Below are 17,104 nucleotides of genomic sequence, written 5' to 3' on the forward strand. Positions count from 1 at the left end.
AGACGGGAAAAGAAACTCTTAATCCATTCTAATAAGGACCTTCTTCCATAGCAAGTTCCCTCTAGTATTAACATAAAAATACATTAACTAATTGTTTGCAATGCATCAACTCATACACTGTTTTCTTTCTAAAAGAAGGAGCTAAAGCCAAAACTAGCTTTAGCTAGTCTCTAGCAATACACACCTGAAAAAGGGCACTGCTCTAAAATACATGTTTTCCCACTTCAGGTTTTGATTCTAGATTTAATACAAAGCTTTCTTTGACCTATAGCTATTTATACAACCAAATACATGTGTGGGTGTTTCAAATACCACCTACATTATCATAAAGCAATCTAAGTATTCCTCCTTACAAAGTAGGTAGTTTTCAAAAACATGAAAAATAATTTGAATTGCAACATATTTTTATGGCTCTTGAAATTAAATTGTTCTGTCATATTTACACAAAACACAGGTAATTCTGTCTTTTTTTCCTTGTCATTACAGCAAACCATGGGGGGGAAAAGGTTATTTCTTACCACATTCTCAAAATCAAATCTACTTTTGCATCACACATGCCAGAAGAAAAATGTCAATTAAATGGTTCATAAATATAACACTAAAATTACTATTTAAGTCAATGTAATTGAACAGAAATTAAAATGTAGTTTTTAATTGCATATTACAACTTAAATGGTAGCACTTAGCAGAAAGTGTTAACTCATTTATTTTTTAATTGTTAGCTGCTTCAAGGCAATTGTTTTAATGCAGAAAAAAAGTGAGAAGCTCTTCAGTAAATTTGATTGTAGGACACTCAGGCATGCAGATCAAATAAACTATAGGTTGAATAGGTAATTAGGTTTGGCCTGTGATACATTAATGTGGAGACCAATTCTCAAAGAAAGGGAATAAATGTTTTTAATTTAATTCTCTCTTTAAACACCACTCTATTTGGATGCTTAAATGCAGTTTGAAAAGAACATGAAATTGCAAATCGTCTACAGTACATAGGTAAATGAATGAAATTTTCAGGAGAAGAATTTCATAACTTCCACAAACTTCAGTAAAGAAGTGCTTAGGGCAGTTAAGTCCTCCACAGATTGCAGGTGGCAACTTTTTTCATAATTACTTGATACATTAAAAATCTTTAGCCATGCCAAATTCACTGGAGAAGATGAGCCCAAAAGCATGAAGATACATTAAAGCATATGATCAGTCTTTATCCGTATAAGGAGTGTTTCTCCTTGCAAGGTTATTATTTGTCTCATGAAATACTAGGTAGACTAAGCAAATGTGAAATATTTAACAGCATCAGGCTGTAAATCTTCTTTTATCCACTTCAGTGCAATGTGTCATGTTATGGATATTTTGAAAACATTAATGTATGGTATTAAAAACCATTCACTGCACCAAACCATCCTGTGATGGTGTCATAATGAACAAGATATTATTACACAGCTAATCCTGCTGACTGACTGCTCTGCAGTGCTGTCCTCTTCTTCCCTCTCTGTTGTCCAGCTTTTCTGTCATGCTTCCTGGCACATTTTATCATAAGATAGAGATCTTATCTAAATAAGTTTTGAATTTGTCTGGGTTTTGTAGAGGTTTTTTACATTGGTCTGTTGCTGACAAACTGTTTCTCTTACCTTCACTACCCTTAAATAGCTTACAAAAAAATCAGGGGTTTTTTGTTTCCCTTGCCTTCCTTCATAATATAGTTTCAACTGCCTCCCTCAGAAACATTTCATCACTACAGATAATGTCTAAATAACATCCTTCCTTCCACACCAGACAAACTAAATTCTTTTACTAGCAATCTTGCTCTAATACCCAGGTATTCTGATCTTTTAATTTTTAAGTCAAATACAGGAGGTACTTTGCATCCCCGAAATGCACATACTGTGGAACACAGCACTATCCTGAGTATGACTCACTAAGTCAGGTCTATCAGTATGCTAAAACCCAAAGGAAAAATTCAGACTCTTCTCCAAATGGACATGATGTCCAAATATGATAAAATTTGGCTATGCAAAAAATACCAAAATGTAGAGATTTAGTTTCAGTATACAAGTTCACTGTGGTAGCAAAAAAACCAGAGAATGGTAACTAGCTGACAACAGATGTTTTGAATGGCTTAAGGCAACCATGAATTTTGGCTATGAAGGAGGAAAAATCGAAAAGGAAAGGAAAAAAAAAATCTAGTGTCTCAGCAGATTATGCCTGGAAGAATCAGAATCAATATATGCATTTAGGGCCCTAAATGGACTACCTTGAAAATGTCATGAACATGGCCCACACTAAACTCAATTTTCAGTTCTGTTTTCCAACAGTCTAAGTTGTCAAGTAAAAATGAAGGGGGGGGAGAAATCTGAGAAGTTTTCGTGCATTCATAAAACACAGATCTGTGATGACAACCTCAAGTAGAGCACTTCCAAAAGAATCCCAAATTTCAAAATTGTTAATTATCATGAAATAGTATACACGTAATTGAAAATAAGGGCAGCACCAGTTAAACTAGTTAAACATATAAACATTGAACTTGCCTGTCAAATTCCCAAATATAACCACAAAGTCTGGGGTAATTAAAAATTAAAGTTAGCCTTTTCTCATGTGCACAGATTTTTCTTCTCATAACTTGTGGCCATTTGAAAATGTACCATTCATGTCAGTCTCATTCTTCCTGTACTCCCTTTCTCATTACTAGGCAAGTTTTCCAAACAAGGACATTAAAAAAAAAAGCCCAAGGCAGTGAAATATTGCTGATACTGACAGATATTCAGTCAAGACCAGTATAGTTAAAAAAACCCCCAAACGTACACACACATAAAAAGTTACCAACTTCCTACCTATATTCTCTATTGACATCTTTTCTTTCTAGACCTGTTCTGTTCCAATCCACACTTCCAATGTGAATGACAAATATTACCTTGTAAATAGCAAAAATTGTGTTCACATTTCTATGTTTTAAAAAAAAAACAAACCCAGGCACACAGTGTCTCATGATTAAAGAGAGAATACACCTAGGTGAACTTTGGATGGCCAGAATGCTGATGTTCCCTAAAGAGGTCTATGTAAAAAATCTGATGCTATACAATACATCAAGTGAATGCATGCTATAAGTGCATGCTTACTTTGGCAAAGTCTGGGGCCTGCAGCAAAACACACATTTTTCATAGTACTCAACTGTAAATGATGCAAGAACCTCCACTCCTTCACAATTTGCATCTCAAGGATAGTCACTGCATTAAAGAAATTCTGCCTTTTGGAAATTATAGAAAGTGCCATCACCAATATGATAAATGAACCTCACTGTAATATACCATTTCTCATACTGTGCCAACATTAAGAGCGCTCTTCTCTTTTGCAGGTTTGAGCAAGTAATATATTATCCAGTAGCATCTTACAATAATGGTTATGGACACAAGTCCTAGTCATTTAAATGGAACTCAATTGCATGCTCAAGTGTGCTGAACTCAGAGTTTGAAGACTAAAAGTGATCTTTTCAAAACTGCATCCCACCTGACAAAACCACTACAGAAAATTACTAATAACTAGACTGAGATTCTCTGAAAATTCTGAAGTGGCAAAATGCTTATGTCAGTAGTATTATATCATTCCTTGCAAGGCAGGATTATGTATTTATATTTGCTGGGGGAAAAAAACACCAGAAAAACCACCTCTCACACTGTTCAGTTTATTTTTAGTTGCTGGAGTTTACCCTAGATTATAGTTTCTGGCAATTTCTATAAATGAATTTCACCAAAGCTCACTACAGCCATGGCCTCAGGAAGAAAAGAAGAGGAAAGCAGCAGTACTAAACACTGAGAAAGAAGGTAAGATGCTGAATCTAATCAGATTTTAATTGGTTTGTCTGGAACATGATATCAAAACATCACCACTGATTTAAAGTTATAAATTAGAACTACTGTGGCAATCTCAGAAATGCAACAGAACTTGAGCCCTGAGGTAAATTAACACATCCAACCTGAGTTATAAAAGTTAACATCACAGAAGCTATACAGCCCCAAGTTTGGACCCAGGCAGGTGCTTACACCTAGGTTATAGTGTTGCCCAGTGTAGAAACAGAGCAGCATTTGAAAAGCCCTGTGTGTTTGTCCACACAGATTAACACTTCTCACAGTTAACTTGAGCTCTTTGGTAGTTTTCAACTGATAGACTCAAAAAACTGAGGACTATGTACTGAAAGCACATGTGTGAAACTAGTCAGACTGAATTATGGCAGCAAGTCACATCAATCACTTCTGGAACACAGATTCAGTTGGAAAACTACTGAGACCTAGAATTTGACACCACAACATCTACAGCATGGTGTTCAAATCAGTATATTACTCTTCTTGTCTGTACAAGACAAGAACTTATGCTACTATATTTAATTAGAAGGAAAGTTTAAAACTCAATCAAAATCAGGAAATACCAGGCAAATGTCAACAGTATTGCCTTAATTCAATACATATGCATCTCTGATTTATGTTTTTAACTAAAGTATAAGTGTTTATATAACATATTGTTACTATCTTTAGAAAATGTCCTTAGGGAAATATATATTTTCGCTCTTTGTTTCCTTTGCAATCTAGATTGAATTTTGGTTGTGCTGTGAAACATACAATTTCAAAATCCCCTTTTTTCCTGGCTGTCATATCAAGTAACTTCTCTGTATCATTTAGATACTTTTTAATATTAACCTTAAAGGTTCATAGCATGACCTTCCTGCTTGCACAGACAGACGACACCACCTCTCCACCCAAAATAGTTGCAGCCAGCCTGAGCATGGCATATTTGAAAGCAGGATATTATTGAATTATATATTCTAAAACCACACCATTACTTTCTACATATACAAGAATAGATAAAGAAATAAATTTTCCTATCTTTGTTAACCTAATCAACCTAACTAATTGGTCAAAGAGAGAAAGGTAGAAAAGGAAATACATAAATTACACATACTTACATAGCAGTTGTTCAGTTAATGCTTATTCACAGTCTTTATATGTTCCTGACCTATTTTAGGCAAAACTCTCTAACTCTTGGTTCTATGCTTACTACTTGTAACATTCATCCCAGTCATAAAAACTATTTTCTCTGAATTCACTGCTCGGAGAAACTGATTCCTTCATTTGTATTTACAAATACAATTTGTTCTTCGGTGTTTATCTGCCAGAGCACTCAAAACACCAACTTGATACGCTACTTGAAGAATATATCATCACCATCATCCTATAACTTTACTCTTCCTTAAGGAAAACTGAGGATTAAAAGCATTGCATGTTTAAAACTGCAGATGAAATCAGATTCCTGACCCTAGTGATTTGATATTCACAGCTCAAACGCAGACAAGCCTTACTCTAGATTTAAATGTGGGTCATCCTCTCCAAGGAAAACTCCATAATTAAAAATAATATTTTTTTAGAATCACATTTATTCTCTCCTTAAAGCTACTCAAGTTCAAAGTAAAGTCCATAGAGGCTTAAATATTTAAGAGAAAAGCCTGAAAAGAAGGTTATTATCTGCATTTAAGTAAAGATGATTCAAAGAGTACATAAATCTATTGTTTCTAAACAAAATAAGAAGTACACCAATAGGATAGAAATATGCTAAATACACTAATTTCCTAGAAATAGACTGCTCTGGTTCAACAGTTACTTAAAAAAACAAATAGATTAGCCATAAAACCAACAAAAAACATTGGCTGTTAGTTATGATGCATGAAAAATTAAAAAATCTTTGCAGTTTTCTCTTGTTCATTAGGCTGACCAACTTGGTGTCTAGCAAAGAGGAAAAGAAAGAGGAATAGAATTGCTAATATGCAGGGTGTCTGGATACTGTTTTGTTATATCAAGTCCTGTTTCCTACGTCACAAACAGTATGCAACAAAAGGATGTCTTCTTCACACTCTCCCTTGGTGCCAGGGAAGGTCATGGAGCAGATCAACTGGAGTGCCATCACACAGCATGTGCAGGATAACCAGGGGATCAGACTCAGCCAGCTTGGGTTTGTGAAAGGCAGATCCTGCTTGACCAACCTGATCTCCTTCTGTGACAGAGTGACCTGCTAAGTGGATGAGGGAAACATTGTGGATGTGTCTACCTGGACTTCAGGAAAGCCTTTGGCATCGTTTCCCACAGCATCTCCTGGAGAAACTGGCTGCTCATGGCTTGGCTGGGTGTGCTCTTCACTGGCTAAAAAACTGTCTGGATGGCCGGGCCCAGAGCGTTGGTGAATGGAGTCACATCCAGCTGGCCCCTGGTCACCGGGGGTGTTCCCCAGGGATCAGTGTTGGGGACAGTCCTGTTTAACATCTTTATTAATGATCTGGACAAGGGAATCGAGGGCACCCTCAGTCACTTTACAGACATACCAAGATCAGGGGGAATGTTTCATCTGCTGGTGGGCAAGAAGGCTCGACAAAGGGATCCGGACAGGCTGGATCGATGGGAAGAGGCCAATGGTAGGAGGTTCAACAAGGCCAAGTGCCAGGTCCTGCCCTTGGGTCACAACAACCCTGTGCAACTCTACAGGCTGGGAGAAGAGTGGCTGGAAAGCTGCCCAGCAGAAAAGCACCTGGGGGTGCTGGTCAACAGCAGCTGAACATGAGCCAGCAGTGCCCAGGGGCCAAGAAGGCCAGTGGCATCCTGGCCTGTATCAGCAATAGTGTGGCCAGCAGGACCAGGACAGTGATTTTCCCTCTGTACTCGGCACTGCTGAGGCTGCACCTCCAATCCTGTGTTGAGTTTTGGGCCCCTCACTACAAGAAGGACATTGAGGTGCTGGAGCGTGTCCTGAGAAGGGCAACAAAGCTGGTGAAGGGTCTGGAGCACAAATCTGATGAGGAGCAGCTGAGGGAGCTGGAGGTGTTCAGCCTGGAGAAAAGGAGGATCAGGGCAGACCTTATTGCTCTCTACAACTACCTGAAAGGAGGATAGAGCAAGGTGAGGTTAACAAGTTAACAAGCAATATGAGAAGATGACATAAACTCAGTTTGCAACAGAGGCACTTTAGATTGGGTACTAGGAAAAACTTCTTCACTGAAAGGGTGGTTAAGCATTAGAACAGGCTGCCCAGGTGGGATCACTGTCCTTGAAAGCATTCAAAAGGCAAGCAGATGTGGCACTTAGAGACACGGTTTAGTGGTAAACATGGTGGTGCTGGATTAATGGTTGGACTCCATGCTCTCAGAGGTCTCTTCCAGCCTAAATGATTCTACCATTTGAACTGTTATCAATATTTTATCACTAGCATTTTGTTGCACAGAAGCAAAATGTTTACATTGTTCCATATTTGTTCACTGACCTCAGGTAGCAGCCCAAGTATATTATACAGGTAGACTTAAACAGTTATTTTAAAAGTTATGTGTATAGTTTTCATTAACAGTAATAACTCTGATGTAAATATGCCAGTTGTAGGAGCTGACTATGGGACATAAACTGTAGGTTTCATTTAACATTCAAACCCCAATATTCTACTCAGGCTGAGTAGCTGAGTCTGCAGTATTTGCAGTGACACAAAGTCTAATAATCCACAAGAAAACCTGGACTCTTCTGACTTAACACTTTCAGTAACACTCAAATGCAGATATTTATTTTTTTTTAATGAAGCATCTTTTCAGTGACACTACATTTTTAAGAGTCTGGTAATAGAATATCGTGAGATTTTCACCTCAGGGTTACTAAATTCAATATTGCCCAGATCAATAGTGACTCAAAGTCATCACCATTTGATGAGAATTTGGAGCTCAGGTTAAAATGTATTATGAGCTTAGACTAGCTCCTAGTGAATAGCTTCATAACTGACACTAACAGCTATGGTTGCTGGCAGTCTCAATATAGAACCTTAAATTCAATGGGCACACAGCGTGATTTATTTTCTGGACCTACAGCAATCCCTCTGAGTTAGGGTTGAGGCACACTAGCAGGACACCATGAGGAATCTCAGACTGCAAGTTGCTTACTTGTATCTGTCCCAAGAATAAAAGAGTATTAGAATACAGACAGATTTTTCAAATACCAGATTTGTGTCATTGCTCAGAAAGAAAAAATAAGTTATTTCAAAACTAGATGACCTCAGGCAGCACACTAAAACAGAATAAACCTTCCTCTCACAGACCAATTTATTAAAACATCTGGTTTACACAGCACCTTAATCCTGCTAAGATACAAACTGCTTGCTTAAGAAATTAAACATTTTTTAAAAGCCTGGAAACTGTATTCAGGTAATCCGTCATATGACGTCTGATTAGAACAAGCACCACATTATTTGCTACTAAGGAAAAAGCATACTCAGATTTCAAAGCAGCACAGATGTGGGAAGATTCGAGGCAGAAGAGAGCAGGTGGCAGGCTAGCTGGCAGTTACGAAATGTGCAAGATTATAAAATTACTAAGATTTAATTGTCAAATGTATACATTTTAAACTAGCAAAAAATAATCTAGCATTTGTATGGCATTTTGCCTTTTAATGTTATAAAGTAGAGAGATCTCTTTTGTACATTTAAAGTTATTTTATATTGTTGTTCCACAGCAAGCTTTCAAATAAAACCTTCATGATTAAAAAGCTCACTCAGTTATCAATATCCTATCTCTGAAACACAGTGCTTTGATGGCCCACGCTGAGAAAAATAAAAACATAAACTGCATTCAGAGTTCAGCACCAGATGATCAGAGTCTACAGTTCAACGATTAAGAAAAAATATTAACTACCATGTTTCCAGCATCTACCAATAAACTGTGTAAAAACAATGCTTATGTATACCTTTGTTTCACAGTATTTTTAATAATCCTAATTTAAAGGTAAAAAGTATAGCAGATGCAGAAGATGTATGTTAGCTAAGCTTCCCAAGCACTGTGCATAAAAATAGTTTTTACTACTCCTGCTTTAGTAAAATCAAGCCAGGTGCTCCTGCAATATCAAAAACACACAAATGCCAAGAAGTGCTGCAGGATAACATGAAAAATAAAAATAATGAGAAACATCATTTTCTATCCATACATCTGGTCCAGCTGGAAAGGATCAGGCACTGCCTTTCTCCACCTTTATCTCCCCTTTACAGACCAAATATGAAAAGGTCAAAAGTATTCACTCCTCATTGAGAAAGAACTTGGAACTCTACCTTCAGAGATGAGTGAGTCAAATAACGATATGGAACGAAGAGGTGATTCCAGTGGAGAAGATGAGAAATCCATAAACCAAAAGGAATTATAATCCTGGTCCCACCGAAGACAACGATAAATTTCCCACTGATTTCTCAAGGGCCAATTCATGAAAGAACAATATTATTCACATAAACAATGAACTCTCATGAAAACAACATGTGTTACAAATCACATAAAATCAAATCAGAACAAAGAGTGAGAGAAATCCCACTGAGAAATGATTCAATAGAATGATTCCAGAAACAGTGAATACATATATTCTTGCATGAATATTTGCAGAAATGACAGAACAAAATCAGATGTAACAAAATATGTCCTCTAATAAGTTGCTTTTCTTTCTTCAAGCTCCACAGAACAGGTTGCTGAATAGGAAAGTAAAGAGTTAAGTGTCTACTAAGTAATGCAATAGTGGCTTAACAACATATTCAGGCCACCTCCAAGGAAGTCCATTCCCTCTAAATTTCTCTTAATTCCTAACAAGCATACACAGAACACGTTTTCCAGTCACTTTCAATGACAGATTAAAAAAAATCAGAAACTCAAGCTAAGTAAATTAAGCTATTTATCTCAACAACCTGAAAGAAGACCTTGCAAGATCGTCTCCCTTTCAGAAACAGTACAAACATTCAGCGACAAAACAAAAATAATTTTAGAAATAAACTTTTTCATTACTTGCTTTGAAGAGTTTTGTTGTATCAGCATGAGAAGGAGCTTTTAGTAATTCCTCTGAGGTTCACAGTCACATGCAGTTTACATGAATAGTATAAACAGCTCTATATGAATATGCAATTTAGTCTCAGACAAGTATATGATTTCTTATAGAGAAAAAACCCCCTCAAGAATCCCACTACTTCATTTCCATGCTCTCAAATACAATTGAGTCACTTTGCACTATTTCCAACAGATCGAGTTTAAGAACAGGATAGAAAGAAATGTTTCATAAATGGTCTAGGCAACATGCTCTAGTTATGCACCTCCCCCTACATGTATTCCCAAATCTGAAGTGAAGTATCCTGGCTGCAAAACAAATCCAGTATTTCTTTTCCTCTGAATTTATGAAAGGTAGTAAGTCCTAATAAATTATTACAATTTTACCTAAAACAAAACTGTAATGGACTGGAAAAATAATGTATCCAGTTATTCCCCAATAGCTTCCCTTTTCTGGTCTAAAACTCCATCTATTTAGCCTTCCCTCCTAAATATGATTTTCTAAATTTATTTTTATTGCTGACCTAGTCTTTCTGTTAACTATTCTTTTTTTTTTTTTTAAAGTGCAAGGATCAAAACTGTATAAAAAGTCCTAAAGGTGGATGGATCACTGCTACAGAAATGAAGAAAAATTACCTCTCACTTCTGCAGTACTGATATTATTTAAGTATCTTCCAATAGCTCGCTTTCTTTTAATATTCAGTTCTAAGTAGAGAGTAACGACATGGTAAGACAAGTTCCTTATGAAGATAAACTCAGTGTGTTCTCAGACAGAAGAATAACTTCACTATGCTATAAGCACATTTTCAGTCAGCCATGTAACCTTATGAAAAATATGGAAAACATTCCTCTTTCTCCTTCCCTTGGTGGATCATTTTACGATATCTAAGAAGGAAGGCATCTTCTCTATAGCCTGTTCCTTATCTGCTTCAATACTTCAATCCTATAGAAACAGTAATCAAAAAAAATAAAATCACAGAGACTGACTTCAACCTAACAACTGAACATAATCTGAACTTTTTATAAAACTGGGCACTCTGCAGGGTATAGCACTTCCAAAACACTAGTCCATGGATTACGGGCACCTCTAAAGTACAAATGTCAGCAGTGCAAAGCACTTGATGAATAATATTAAATTAATTGTAATCATCTACACTTGGGATACCAACAGCAGGGACAGCAACTCCATTTCTTACTCCTGGAAGGATGACAAAGTAACATACTACTTTACCAAGCCCCCACATGCATAACTGCTCTCAAGGCTGGTTGGTTGTACCTAGTCCACAGCCCTGAGCTACAACAAGAGAAAACAAACAAACAAACAAAAGCTGAGATGTTTCCTTGTAAGTGAAGAATGAGAATCCTGAGAAAAATTTTGATGGCAAACTTATTTATGAAGGAGTAACTTTTTTCTAAGACAAGCAGAACTGAGAGGTGAACACCACTTGATTTCACATCCATGCAAGAGGCAGAAGAGGGAAGCTGACCCAGTTCATGTCTGTGATGCGAAGTGAAGGAAAATAAATGTTTCTAAAACAGAAAATGTGTTGAATGACAGTTAGGAACAATTCACTTGTGGTACAACCATTTTCCCAGTGAGCTTATTACAAATCACATGACACAGACTCATATTACACACAAATGGCTCCTACAGGCTACTAGAGCCAGTAATGTATAGTCTCCATTTCTTTGAACAGTTTATTAATCCGTTTCCCTCCACTACTGTATTATATGTCAATGTTGCATCTTAATAACATATTAACTGTCAAGGAAAGGAAGCACATCTCATCACAGTTTGTTGAGGTCAAACACCTTACCCAGATAGCATACCTACGAGTTGCCTGCTTGTCTCTAAAATGTTAATTCGTTTTGTAACAGTTTGTAATTAAAAAAATACACTCATTGATCAGAGCAATGAGGTGCAATACTGAACTTCCAGCTGTAAGTGTAGAAAACCAAGTTAGTTTCGTTGAGAACATCTGAAAGGATGTACCTACAACTTGTTCTTTTAGCAGTGTCTGTGAAGACACAACTTCAATATACTCTGTGTGGGAGGTGCAAATCTATAGATGGAACAGGCACAGTTTTATTAAATTTCTTCATTTGCATGGAAATCCAAATATAGACTCAATTTTCATCAGAGAGGAAGGTGAATTTGGGGATTCAGATAGTCAAGCATGCAACCAACTCAAGCTAATGTAAACAAACAAACAAACAAACAAACATCTTTTCTCCTTTAAATATTTGCCCACACAGCCTGGCAAACAAAGCTGTTCACAGAGATGCAACTAACAGGAATCCAATCCACAGGCACTTCTTGAATTAAGGTAAACAAAGCAATGACTGTACATATGCTCTTAGCTCCCAGATAACTCATCTGTAGAATTAAGGACCCAAGCCCTTACTTTCTCTAAGCATGTGAAAATATGATCCAGTGTTAAGGATTCTGTGTGACAATCCCTTACACAGAAGTCAAATGTTAGGCACATTTGCTGAATTGATTTGTTACAGAAATGCAAAAATAAACATAATGCAGATGTACTAAATCACACAGAACAAAAAAAGTAAAAGCAAGAGAAAAGTGACAACTGGGAAGTCAGGAGACTTGAATTCAATAATAGTAGATGATTAGATGGGTTAGGCAAATGTCAAATTATGTTTGCAAAAACTTCAGGTCTGGCTAAAAATGGGAGAGAGTATTTTTCACAGGCTTGAAAACAAATGAGTGAGCAAATCTGCAGCAGACAGGAATCAAACAAATGACAGCAGGAACTTCTTTCACTATTATGACACTGAAGTCAATGTATTGCCCAATCTCTGCTCCAAACACACTCTTCTCATCTGTCTTCCAAGAAAGGCAGATTTTCAAGTCAGGAGACCAATTTACAGCATTTTTTTTGTCATCTGTGCATCTCAGTTCCAAGGTGAAAAGTATACGTTTTCAAGCCAGTATGATTTAATAAAATTTACCAGAACACAAATTTACTAACTGCCACTAAGAACCCTTGCCTCTGAGTAGAAAGAACCTTAACAAAAGGCCTAAATCAACTTGTTAGGAGTTTTCCAGATGAAAAGCACAAAATACATATGCAGTTCCATAATCAAAAGATACTACACCTGCATATTAAGAAAGCTTCTTTTTCCTTTGCCTTATTTTAAATAGAGAAGAATCTATTCTTGCAAGCAATGTTATTAACTGCAATTAAGAGAAAGAACCAAGCCTCATATAACTTGACAGCATTATGCTCTACTAATTTCTAGTGAACAAGAACAGTCATAGAGAGCATTCAAACAGTTCAGTCAATGACATCCTATTATAACAACATTTCCAGCATTGTTACACAAATTACATTGAACATTTATACAATTTTTTCTGTTATGTCTCTGCCAGACAATTACTACTTCTCTAGACTTCAATGGTATAAGAATAGTGGTGGTATACACACAACATTCCATTTTCTTAAGAGGTAAGCAAATGAATCAACATTTAAAATATAAAACAACATGAAAGACTTTGAACTTACCTTCTTTTTTTGTGTCCTGTTCCTGCCTCCCAGCCAATCATCCATCTGTTCCTCAATCTCTTCAATTGAAGCTCCATGATCATATGATGGTATATATGTATTTGATTCCAGAGCCATGTACACAGGGAATTCTAATTTCGGTTTCTTGACTTTAGGTTTCTTCTCCTCTATACAAAAGCAAAAAGAAGAAAAAGTAATGCTACTAGTATTGCAGAGATGTGCAATTCAGAAGCAGGCTTAGCTCCTCAACTTTTAATCCTATATTAAAATTTCCACTGAGGAAAAGGCTTCAATTTCTTTGTTAAAAAGAGAAGCAGGGTTTTGCATAATAATTTTATTTTTATTAGAAGTAAAGAGGAATGCACCCACTTAGCCCCTCCTCCATCTGAACTATGCCTTTAAGGGTCAGATCAGCTCCTCAGAATCAGTTAGCTCTTGTTACTGCTGCACCACCTGGCAATGAAGATTAGTACAGGCAAAAGCACAGGAGTTGTTAAAAGATTTCAAAGTTCAGCTAGCTTCAGAGCACTGGCAAAGGTAGAAAGGTGATGTTTAGACCATTTTTGTATTACTTTATGGTCAGCTATGCTGCCTACAAACATCTCTGTCAATGGATAGCGTCTTTATTCTCAGATTTCTGCAACTACAAACAGCTCTGTTCTAGCACTTGGACATTTTGGGAGTTTTAAATGTCGGACTTCATTTTTCACACTGATCACTGTTCTCTGCTCTCTCTGTCCTTCAAATCGTATTTAACTGGAGCAGCAAACTTAAGGGATGGAGAGGAAGGAGGGACAACATAACCTAAACCCCAGAAAATAAAATGATCTTAGAAGAAAGATTTAAGATGGAAAATTGACAGAGCTGTTGGAAAGACAAGAAGATGAAGGACAAAAAGAGAAGCTTGAACACTCAGTATGCCCAGTATGACTCCTCTGGTTTTTCCTCATGTTTTAAAAATATGCTGTATTCACAATAACTAGATGCTTCTAAACTGAAAGAACTGATCTAATACCTCACTGCAACCAAGAGAGAAATTCTACTCTGACTCCACCTTTCCACTCTCTACTGCATGTTTTTATGCTCCTCTGTCTTCTACTGTGCTTCAACAGTCATCCAATCGCTTAGCAAACTAACTCAATTCCCTAAACTAGTAGAAAATTACTCTTTACACTCAAACAAAAAGAAAAACATCCAAGTTATTTAAAGGTGGTGGGCAAGGAAAAGAAGGATCATACTTGCCAGCAGCGGAGGGCTGCAAGATCAGCTGATCTGCCTTTCCAACCATGCCCTAATACTTCAGAGGAAAAATCTTTTTCGTGGAACCTTCTTTTAGAAAATCCTGAAGAGGACAGAGGACTGTTCCCTACAGGTTCTGATGCAGAATTTCTTTTCCTAACTGTATATGTGCAGAAACAGCACAATGAAAAAAACTCCACAGATTTGACAAACTCCTAGGAACTGACTATTTAAGAAAACAACAGAGGCAGAGAGAACGGTCTCATAGCACCTTTCGGAAGTCCAAAAAGAACAGGAAATTTATACAGATCTTGAAAGTTAACAGCATGACTAATTCAACTTTTCATTGTTCAGTTTCATTGTACATTGTTCAGAGACCTGTTTTTGTGAAAAACCTCTAACTTTGCTTGTCAAATTACTCTCAATAAATGAAATACTAAGTAAAAACTTGTATTTGGAATTTTTTAGCATCTCTCTATAGGCATGCATAGTAAATATAATGAAATGACAGATGCTCCCTAAAAAACAAAACTAAGTGAAAACCCAAAAGTACCAGCATTTTTCTCATTGTGCAGATGCTATTAAAGACAATGCTGGTGTAAAATTCTTTTTGTCTATTTCAAAAGGTAATTTTTATAATCAAATCACATATATTTAATATTATTTTACTCCAAAATTGCCATGTGTAACAGCTTCTGGAGTCAGAGTCAAGATTTGCATGGATAAGCAACAATGGCTTCACCAGCTATTTACCCCAAACACATGTACTGGCAAAAATATTCCAGCATGTTAACTTAAATGACAATTTTCATCACTGTATTTCAATCCTACAAAATAATCAAATCCACCATGTGTTCACTTGGAATTACTTAACAGTGGAGACATTTGGCTTTTATTGTATCTTGCACCCCATTACCTACTGTTTATTAATTTTGCCTCTCAAAATATGCAAATAGTTAAAGCCTGAATGCTTCTAACCAACATTTAAAATGAAGAGCGGAGCCTGCCATTAGGTCATCTATGCTCTTTCTGTAGTTTTAGAAAAAATTCTCTAACAGTATTTCCAGAAGACACTGCACCTCTCTTTAAAATGAGGTATCAAAGACAGTATCTAGGCTTTCTTCAGACAGTTAAGCAACATAGGAAGACCTAACATAGATAAGACACCCTGCTGTTTGCTGACAATCAAAGGAACACAAAATCCCACCTAGAGAAGATGGCTGTACAACCTCAAACAAGCACTCAACCAAAATTAAAAAAACCTTATCTCTACTGTCTCCCATGCATATACAAAAAGATGAAGGAGTTCAGCATATCCCTTAAATACCACAAAGGCTGTCATATTGAATTAAAAAAAAAAAAAAAGAATTGAAGTCACAGCACCTTTGACATAGGGCTCCCAATAACCCATTGAGAACAGTTTCACCTCAGAATTTTCAAAGTCATTTTCTTAAAACAGGAATGCATATAAAAATGGTTTAATGGTAACATCACGAAGGATTTTAGACAGAGGAATTTCAGAAGTTATATTCAGAGGTATGATGCCTCAACTTAAGGCAGCCAAGTACTGTTGCTTTTTCAGGTGAAGATGGAGAAAGCAAAACCTCACTGAAACTATTTCACCCAAACAACGGAAGTCCACAGGAAATACTTAGGAAGAAAACCTCCCTCTTTCATGCTATCTTTTCATTATCAGCAATTCATGGCAGCCCAAAAGATACTTCCAATCTGACCTAGTGCTTCCCCCTGAAGAGAATATGGATCAGGTTTTCCAAATAGTAGATAACGCCTAAACAGTTGAATCCTGTATCTGCTAAGGCTTGACAGCCAGCCAGGAAGTTGGTGCAGCTGCCACCACCACCACCTAATGTAAGGATGTGTTTGATTGTGCTGACAGTAGTGACAACTAGAGCTATGATTCAGAGTTTCGAAATGCAAGTGTTCCCTTAACACTTACTGTTGTCTTCTAATGGTGCTGGGTTCAGCCCATCTACTATAACAGAACAGGCTTTTAAAATGCATTTTTCTCCTCCAGTCTCAAATATTGTTCTAATACTGTTACACACAAACCTCAGTGAAATGCATGAAAAACATTCAGAAAAAGATTTCATAGATTCTTCTCAGTATTGTGACTGTCTGCTGGAGACCCAATCAGACCACTACGCCTTATGTGGGCACCAATATCCAACATCCCTTGACTTTAATCAGAGTTACTTGTGCTCATACAACTAAAGCAGGGGAGAGAAAATAATCTTGGTAAAAACAGAGCCTGACTTCAAGCTCAATAGGGTAAATGAATAGCTTACCCTCATTACTATTTTCTGAGAACATCATGTACTTCAATTGCCAAATTACAGTGTAGTAACATCACTAGTTTATTAAATAAAATTAAAAAAACAAGGCAACAGCAGTAACTAAATGGAATCCAAGGTCATAAGCACAATGGAAATTTTTTGATATCTACCACTCCAGTGTAAAATGATTCATG

At 36.7% G+C, this 17,104-nt stretch overlaps 1 protein-coding gene across 1 annotated transcript in view; it reads right to left on the reverse strand.

Moving 5' to 3' along the window:
* The window catches only part of DNAJC1 (DnaJ heat shock protein family (Hsp40) member C1), a 111,257-nt gene that overhangs the window by 27,037 nt on the left and 67,116 nt on the right, over window positions 1-17,104 (reverse strand). Inside the window, exon 9 of the mRNA XM_029961896.1 lies at window positions 13,378-13,544. Within this exon, the coding sequence (XP_029817756.1) occupies window positions 13,378-13,544 (167 nt within the window). The remainder of the gene's footprint in view (window positions 1-13,377; window positions 13,545-17,104) is intronic.

Source organism: Manacus vitellinus, unplaced genomic scaffold (assembly GCF_001715985.3).
Source record: "Manacus vitellinus isolate BGI_N305 unplaced genomic scaffold, ASM171598v3 scaffold_3_pilon, whole genome shotgun sequence".
NCBI classification, from domain to species: Eukaryota; Metazoa; Chordata; class Aves; order Passeriformes; family Pipridae; genus Manacus; species Manacus vitellinus.